The sequence below is a fragment of the Rhagoletis zephyria genome, unplaced genomic scaffold, assembly GCF_001687245.7.
Source record: "Rhagoletis zephyria isolate East Lansing unplaced genomic scaffold, Rhagoletis_zephyria_1.1 Rzeph_scaffold_17081, whole genome shotgun sequence".
NCBI classification, from domain to species: Eukaryota; Metazoa; Arthropoda; class Insecta; order Diptera; family Tephritidae; genus Rhagoletis; species Rhagoletis zephyria.
In genome coordinates this window covers 1,665-11,223 of record NW_016174143.1, presented here as the reverse complement: position 1 = coordinate 11,223, position 9,559 = coordinate 1,665, and the positions used below count along the sequence as shown (strand labels likewise).

The window sequence follows — 9,559 nt, the reverse complement described above, 5'->3', positions numbered from 1 at the left end:
TTTTTTTTTTTTTTTTTTTTTTGAGGAAATGGCTATTCATCAAGTGAAGGCTTGAGCATGTGTGTGTGTGTGTGTTTGTGTATACATTCATGGATATGTGTGGGTTTTCAAGAGGCTACTTGATGGTCCGTATGCTGCTGACAAATGTACATTTTTTGACTTTTATTGAAGTGTATTCAATAGTACTATGTACATACTCAAAGCGCTGCTCGCCGCTGCTATTGATAGCTACTTTTGTATAACTTTGCACTTACATACATATACATATACAAGTGTATTTATGAATTTTGTATGGCGGTGGATTTGTTTACGTAAAGGGATTTCGATGAATTTATGATTGAATTTGACGTCATCACGGAAACTTAGCTAACTATCCACGAACATACTAGCACATGTATTTCCGCTTGTTAACACATACATACATACATATATATATATGCAATTATAACTTTCTAGAAAATATCGGTAACAAGAAAATTTCAATCTATGTACAGGATGTCAATTAGTTGACTCCCTCGCTTTTTACCACGTTATGAAATGATGAATACGATTTATTCTGGAATTTTCAATTGGCAAGTGAAAAAAAGTTCGCCGTACACTCCTGAGTCTAAAGTATCTCTTCAAGGCAATTTCGAAAAAAAAAATTTTTTTGACTCAACGTAGAAGTTGCTTTTTGAATTTTTTCGTCATATTTTCGGCATTTATAGTATTATATGTACTCACCAGCTCTCAGTTCTTATCCTAACGTACCACCCTAATATGAAAAAATTAAAGCCCACTAAAAATTATGAAACTCTTGCTAAGGCAGTATTTCGATTATTCCAGTAAAACTATTAAAAAACAATGTAGTATTTCCGAATGTAGATGTCGCCGAAAAATGCAAAAAAGGCGACCTCTCAGTCTGCGTAACAAATACTAAACGGCCCTTGGAAGATTAGTACTTAATGTTTAGCAGATGAAATTGTATCCGTCTGTATTTGTCTAATACCGAAGATTCAAACAAAATATAGACAAATCTATCAGGTTTGGTGTCAATGCAGTCGCGAAAATTCTTGAGAAGCCTATGACCGCTATATCCAAGGCGAATTTATATAAGGTGCTGTTACTAGATCAGCTGATTTTGTATACACTGCCGGAACAAAGTATTGGCACAGCAAATTTTGCACAATATATGCAACAATTTTTATTCTAATATTTTTCCGCCAATTTTGTATAAAAATATGGTTTATTCAACAACAAAAAACATAAAAATGTAATTCCTAGACTTTGTGCAAAACTCGCGAAAATTCAAACTCTGTCCAAATCATGATTCAAAAATTACTCAATTATTGATCGAAAACCATCATCGGAGAGTGCGGAGTGGGATTATTAGATTACAAAATTGATTCGTACCACCAGACATCCAATCGGTGAGCAGCTAAACCATCTTCGACGTTTATGGTGACACGGATGATAGCTATTTTGAATAAGTTGCTCATTATGAATGGCCTCCATGTGTGCCAAGAGGCGACACAGGCCTTTTAGCGGGGTAAATCCAAAAATGTCGTTATAATTCTGTTATGAACCATTTACTGCCTTAAATGGAATTGTGGAGCTCCGATAGCTCCACTTGAGTTATCTCTACCAAGCTAATGAAAAAGGCAAACCAGAAAGCAATTTAGTCTCCTTGTATGGAGACTAGGCCAAAGACATAACAAATTGTGTACAGATTCCTTTCCTTTTCATTCTGGCAACTTTTACAGACAGAACTGGTTGGCTTACACCAATGTTAAGGAATTTGTTTATTATCACAGTGTCCAGGGTTGTCGCCGGAAAGAAACTTTACTTTGGATTAATCTAAACTCAAAAGGCCCTCAAACCGTTTTTTATCAATCCTCGGCCATAAAAAACTTAAGGCTTCACAGTCAGACCGGTTGGTTTATAATAACTTTGATAGAAACTTACTACTCTCTGTTAGATAAGTGGTTTTCTCTATCTCTGCTTGAAAGACACTGCAGTCGTTAGGTAGATATTATGATTTGCCGCTTTGGATGTATAGGATTTTACTAGGCCCATTAACTGCTCTCTCCTCAACGTTTCACCTTAGAAAATTAATAAAAATAAGAGAGGAAAATATTTTAAATTTCTTGCCTATAAGCGTATTTGGGAGAAATTTATTTTAGGCTAAAAGTAATGTCCATGCAGAAAAATTGCGGACGTTATTGAACTATATGCGGACGATCTATGTAGCTATGGTCTGATGGTAGTCATTGTACTACTTTTAGTAAATAATAGCAACCTATACTTAGGAATGGGAAAAATGGTCAAATTCGAATTCTTGAAGACGAAGTATGACAAGATTTTTTCTGTATTGCACCGTAAGGGTTTAAGCTAAAAGCAGAGATAATTTGGATAGACTTTTTGAAGCCTTTATATTTATTTATCATATTAAGAATATATAAACGACTTGAATTTCAAGTGGCATTGCAGCTATATTACTCCCATGTATTTTTTTTTTTGCTCGTAAAATGAAGCTATATTTCCTATACCCTATTGAAAAATATGAATTTAAGCTCGACTATAGACTAATATTTATCTACATTTGTTACTTATCCCAATAGATTGACATGAATCGCTTAAATAAATTCAACTGCAATAACGGCACAGTTTGCAATAACATTCGTGGCGTCTTCAATTGTTCGAATGGTAAGTGTGCAGACCTGTAAGTATACACATACATAAATATGTATATGCAATAGGGTGGTCCTTAAAAATTAAATAAGCGATTTTTTCAGTCTGACCGCCTCAATCGGTCACAGATATCACATATAAACTTTGGTCGCGATTGGAGTCGGTTAAGACGTCGTCATAAGCTAATCTGAACTTTTACCCCTGTGCGACACGCCTTAACCGACTCCAATCGGGACCAAAATTTATATGTGATATCTTCGACAATAGTAGCATCGACGTACGGGTGGAGCCTTCCTACATTTAAGGACCTCCCTAATATACTACTTATACATACTTACATATGTACATTCTATATTATTTCTTAAATCTTAAACTCCATCTTTTCCTTAGGTCATTGCAAAAATATGTCAGAATTCTTTTTGTGTCATCACAAGCCCGATGGTCCAACAATCAACTCAGCCAAGGACAATACAAAACTGAATGGATTTTTCGAATGCCGTGGAGTGCATTGTACGAAAATTAAGAAACCTTTCACCTGCGATCGTTATTGCACCAAAATTACCACCACATCGATAAATGTATTGCTGATGCTTGTGAGTATTTAAATGATGGTTGAAACAAGTCTAAAAAAGATCAATTTTTTGGAGGGCGAAAGGTCTTAATTCCGAAATTTGCATATTTTTAGACATACAACAATATGCAGTGTACTATAGTGCTTTTATATTCCTTTTAATAATTAAAGTGGCAAAGAGTTCAGTTGTTCGTCTCCCAACATTTGCTGTCAGAAGCTTCTTAACTAACCTTTTCAAAGGAGGAGCCGAAGCGCACATCCCACTATTACTACCCGATAAAATTCAAGCTGCTTTAAGCAAAATTCTCTTGAACTTTACGCTGCAACTAAATATTTAATTACATTTTCAAGGGGCATTTTTATTTTTTTCTAGACCTATCAGTTTTTAATGGACCTGTAAGGAGTTTCCCCAAATTATCACAGGTTCGTTTGGGATTAACTGTGACCCTTACTGCTTTGTTTTGGATTTACTGATTGACTTTTTTTTTGTAAAGGCGCATAAAGACCCTACAAACATTCGAACTCGTTTTAGAGTCAAAAAAGAATTCTGTGTTGAAAACCTCTCTATGACCTCTGATCCTTTTTTGAGCTTATTTCCCTTCTTAGAAGGGCACGCGAATACGTGTCCAAGTTAGGAGTCATACTAGAGTCTGAATTGTCACGCTTTTCTGAGTCTCAAAAACAAACATTCTTTATAATTCTGTTTACTTATAAACGTTTACTTCTAAGTGAACTTTGTTACTTTTGTTCAACTCAGAATTTATGACACCAAAAGAGTCCGAAATTAGTCAGTCTGGTCGACTGGTCTCAGAATCATATTTATCATGATAAGTAAGGTAAAACCATTCTCTCAATTCGTCGGCCATGATTTATTTAACCGACTTCAAAAAAAGGAGGAGGTTATCAGTTCGTCGGAATATTTTTTTTTTTATTTATATTACAGCATAACTTTGGATAACGTTAACCGATTTCGATTATTCCTTTTTCATCGCAAAGGCGGTAACTTAAAGGTGGTCCTACACTAATTTTATTTAAATCCGATAATTGCATCGTGAAGAAATTAACGGTACTCCTAAATTTTTTTATGAACTGCGGTGAATTTTTTCTTAAAAATTGCTTGTTCATATACCAATATATGGAGTAAGGATTATCGATGACTTTTGCTTTTTATTTTTGAGGCAAAAATGAAGGCAATTTTTTTCAAATATTTCCTTCAGTAAGAAATAAATGGTAACACAATGATCGGAACTAAAACAAAATAATATTCGACCGCTCTTGAGGTGCCACCTTTTCGTTATTAAATGAAAAATCGAATAAAAGAAAGAAAAAACAATATTCCGTTGAATTAATTCCTCCTTTTTTTGAAGTCGGTTAAAACATTTTTGGCCTTATTCATAAAAAATTAAGTGGGTTTAAGGAGCTTTATAAAATGAAGTTTTCATACATTTTTCAGTTTATAAACCTTTTTTAAAGCTACTTTATTTTTTATGAATAAGGGCATTTGTCTTAAATTAAAAGATAACGGCAGGGTATCGGCTTTTGATCGCATTCCAAATATTATTTTTTTTTTTCATAATCCATTATTAAACGTACATATCTAAATATTCGAAAACTTTACACCCTATTCAGGAAGACAGCGTTATCACAGCCGACTGTGACTCTGGCGTTGCCTTCAATGAGGCTCGTGGCAGCGAACATGGCGTAAAAACGGAACCCACCGAATTTTGGAAGGATGAAGATGGTCAACTGCTGACCAATTGTGCTACTGTGAGGCGAGAGGGTGACAAAATCTTGTATGTGTAATATCTAAAGCAATTTTATATTATTGATGGCAAATACTATTTTCCTTGCAGCGCTACAGATTGCCTGAATGGCACCATTTTAGAACCAGGCACACTGCCACAACCATTCATGAACTTCACACAGTTCTGGAGCATATATGCGAATAGCACACATCCTGTCGATCCCGAACAACGTTTGCTACCCAATCAAGCGAATCTAACAATTTACACATGGAAGAAGTTATATATCAATTTGGAAGGTTGTGTGAATACGCTGCGCGGCGAATGTAAAGATTTCGTGGCACGCTATGGCAACGATGGCGATAACAATACGGCACAGTCACGCTATCAGTGTTACTACAACAAGGTAAGTGCTAGTTAGTTACTTAGTTACCAGTGAAGTTCAAAATAGGCATGGAGAGAGAGAGAGAGAGAGATAATGCGAAANTGACAGTATGAAAGCACTGGTGGGAAAACCAATTGAACGCACATTCCCTTCCAATCTACTTATATGTATGTATGTACATTTCTTGGCAACAACAATTCAAGATTAATTTATTTGTTACGAGTTTAACGTCACGTGTATTCCATATATTACAGGATCCAGCTGTGGAGTTTGTCGTTGCACGCTATGACTTGGATAAGGTCTATCGTGAGCTGTTGGTATCGTTAATCGTGCCAATTGTTTTGTTTGTCATTTCATCGATTTCACTTTGCATAATTACGAAGTCGGTCAAGGTAACTATTAATATATAATAACTTTACATTAAATATTTAGAGCGCTAACGTTAATCTAATTATTTATTAAAATTCCGCTAACAGGTCGGCGACGATGCGAAAATGCGTTGCGTATGCTCGGGCGAAGACTCCGATGTGGAGGATAACTATCGTGGTAAGCAACGCAAGCAGAATGCCCAAGTATACGAAGCAGACGATGATATGGATATAAGGCGCAGAAATATTGAGGTAGGAATATTTGAATTGTACTTCTTTAAGCAAGAATTTTTCGGATATATAGTACATAATGTGCACAGTAGACCGTACCATCTTACAAGTAAACAAAAAAAGTTCGACGTACATCCCTGAGTCTAAATTATTTTTGCACCGCAATTTCGAAAAATATATTTTTTTTTTTGCAGGACCTTTACAGGGCAATTCTTGCTAAGATAGTAAAACGGCTTTCGAAAGACAAATGAAAGACAGCTGGCAAGATAGTTCGAAAGACTCATAAACCACTCGTGTTGCAAATCTATTTTGAGAGAAATTGAAAGAAATCGATTAAGCGGTGACTGTGTGTCCGTCCGTCCGTTTGTGCACACGATAACTCGAGTGAAAATTGAGATATCTTAACGCAACGTGGTACATGTACTTCTTTTCAGCGTAGGACGGATGGTATTGAAAATGGGTTAAATTGGACAATAACCACGCCTACCTCCCATATAACAGTAGTTTTTAGAAATACCAAAACTGTGATATTTTAGTAACTACTGAAGCCTATTCACTCAAAATTGATATTTACAATGATTTTTAGACGAAAATAGGCGTAGCCACGCCCACTTATGATTACATATATATGTATATGTATCTTGGTAACCGCTCCACCAATTTCGCCAAACCTTTGCACAGTTGTTGGCCTTGGTACAACATACCAAACGGCTGAAAATTTTAAAATCGGACAGTCACCACACCCACATCCCATATAACGGTAATTTAGAGAAATGCGAAATCTTCGATAAATCAGTAAATACTGAAGCTTATTTATTCAAAATTGATGTTTGCAATAGTGCTTTAGCAAAAAAATACGTTTATGACAAAATTTTGGAAAATGGGCGCGGCCCCTCCCACATATGTGTATCTAGGTAACGATCAAAAGTAAAACGTTGAAAATTATTTTCATCGGACTTAAATTACGCCCACTTTTCATATAACGGTAAATTTCAGAAATGCTTGAAGCTTCGATGTTTCAAAATTTAAGGAAGCTAGTAATTTACTCAAAATTGATACTAATAACAATCCCTTGAAAAAAAGTAACATTATTAGGTAATTTTGGGAAATGGGCGTGATACCGCCCGCATAAGTTTATCCCATTATGTATGTATAACTGAACATGAGTATGTTTGAAGTAGGGGTAAAACCACCCCTGGTTGCCATGTAGCGGTAGTTTTCGGAAAGGTGAAAAAACTATGTATATTTAATACTTACGCCATGTATTTAATGTTCGGCTCAGGCCGTATTTCGACTTTTTTCCTTGATTAAAGTTTTTTCTTTTTAAATATATATATTTTTTCCAGTTTTCAAGCAATTTAAAAGGGAAATGATTTTTTTATTATCTGTCAACTTCCATATAAAATTCAAAAAACTAAAATCATTTTTCAGTTAAATTGCTATCGTGAAATTGGCTGTAAATATAATTTTTTTCATTGTGAATTAAATTTTCTTTTAATTTTTAGATGTTATTCTTTTAACAAGAATAATGTTTTTTTTTTTTATTTAATTTAATTTTTGGGAACTTATTTCATTTTACCTTTTTTAAATATTTTTTTTTAGTGTAATTTTCTTTTAATATTTATATTTTATCGTTTAAAAAAAGGATTTTATTGTTTAGAAACAAATTTTGCTTGTTTTTTCTTTTATTAATTTAATTTGATTTTCTGTTTTTAATTCATTGGTTTTTCGTTGCTAATTTACACTTCTTTTAATTACGGAAAGTAGTTTTTCCATCTTTGGATTTATTTATTTTTTTTCTAATTTAATTTTTAAATTTTATATTCAAAATTTTTTTTGATGTCATATAATTTTTAAAAACATTTTTATTTATTTTCGCTCCATTTTAATTTCATTGATTTTTTCTTTTTTTTGTTTAATTAGCTTTTTTTTATTAGTTTTTATTGTTTTAAATAGAAAAATATACATATGTTTAATTTAATTTTTTTAAACTTATTGCGAACTTAAGGCGAACAGCATAACGCTAAGAATTCCTCGTTAGCAGATCTTTCCACTCTAATTCTTGTTATTTGGCGCTGTAACCGCCTAAGTGATATTGGCCGAGTTCAACAAAGCACGCCAGTCGTTTCTCTTCTGTGCCAACTGACGCCAATTGGAAATGCCAAGTGAAGCCCAGACCCGACCTTTTAATTAGTCTTTCGAAATACAGTAAAGAACTATCAATATAGTTGCCAGAATTGACAGACTGTGGTGAGTTAAAAGACAGTTGCCGGAATTGCCCTGTTAGTAAACTTTTTCATTTTTCGGTGACACCGAAATTCGGCAATAACTTTTTTTTTTTTTTAATATAGTTCTACTAGAATATTTTTTCCAAATTATCTCCTCGAGGCAAAAAAATCGACATATCATACTTTGAGATCCGACTGTTAAAGCCGAAGGTATGACGAAAAATATAAAAAGAAGACCCCTACGTTCGCCCAAATTGTTATTTTTTTTTTTTTTTGAAATCGCCTTGCAAAAATACTTTAACCTCAGGGTTGAGCGGCAAACTTTTTACCCGCTACGGTATAATTTATACGCACAATATTGTTCTATTATATTTAAATTTTTTTCTTTTAATTTTCAGGAAGGACCAACCGTTGATACACATGAAATGATTGGCAGCACGAAATCGCTAATACCGCTGAGTCCAGCCACCGATTCGGGCACAACTGAACGCACTTACGACGATGAAAAAGCTTCGCGTTGTGATGCGCCCGAGAAGCCACTCGTTGAGCTTTAAATAAATTGCATATATAAACAACTTGTTTACAAGCATATGCACATACAAAGTATGCATTCGCAGTACATCTTATATGTATATACAAAAACAACAAACAACAGTCAACATTTGTATTTAACATCGCCTAACATTTACTATTTAACAATCATTTGATTATACGAAGACACCATAAAATGCAATAACTGCCTTAAACGAAACAACAACAAAAAACACAAAAAACAACAAGAACAAGAGAAAACAAATTTACGAAGAAAACCAAATCAAAAAATATAAGCACTGTGCTTCAAGATGTATTTACATACAAAAGTTTGCCTTTAGGGCAATTACTATTTAAACAATCAAAGGGAATTTTAATTCTATAGAAAAATTATTGTATTTCTCGACTGCATAACTATTTAACAACTTGATCATTAATGCAGTTATTTAAGAGCTGCTGATTCCAACAACAGGCAAACTATTCAGCTGTTTTAGCTCGAATCAGCTGAAATGTTTTTTTTTTTGCGGAATTTAAATTATTTTTAACGTAGAAATTTTACTTCTAAGGCTGTATGTATATCTGAATCTTTCACATAATTCTGTAAAGCTTTCTTCTGATGGAAAAATACGATTTATAAGTTGTATACATTTAGATATGTATCTTGGACAGAGGTCGACTCGACTTATACAAAAGAAAAAAGTTTGAAATTAAAAAATTTCCGTTATTACTATGCCCTAAAGATAGTCCAAATGGGGTTGCATTTAAAATTTTTTATTTGTGACCCGTTTTGGAAGTGTTACAAATCGGAAAAAATATATCTTTGAGAGCTACAG

The 9,559-nt window shown here is 33.8% G+C and overlaps 1 protein-coding gene across 1 annotated transcript; it reads left to right on the top strand.

Moving 5' to 3' along the window:
• Nucleotides 1-2,600: 2,600 nt before the first annotated feature.
• Nucleotides 2,601-9,241, top strand: LOC108379694 (uncharacterized; the record flags this gene model as incomplete). The annotated part of the gene is made up of 7 exons (XM_017636044.1): nucleotides 2,601-2,685; nucleotides 3,061-3,263; nucleotides 4,871-5,034; nucleotides 5,095-5,389; nucleotides 5,623-5,760; nucleotides 5,845-5,988; nucleotides 8,594-9,241. Coding segments are annotated over 7 exons (1,185 nt in total), but the record flags the coding sequence as incomplete, so codon positions are not given.
• Between the last annotated feature and the right edge of the window lie 318 nt (nucleotides 9,242-9,559).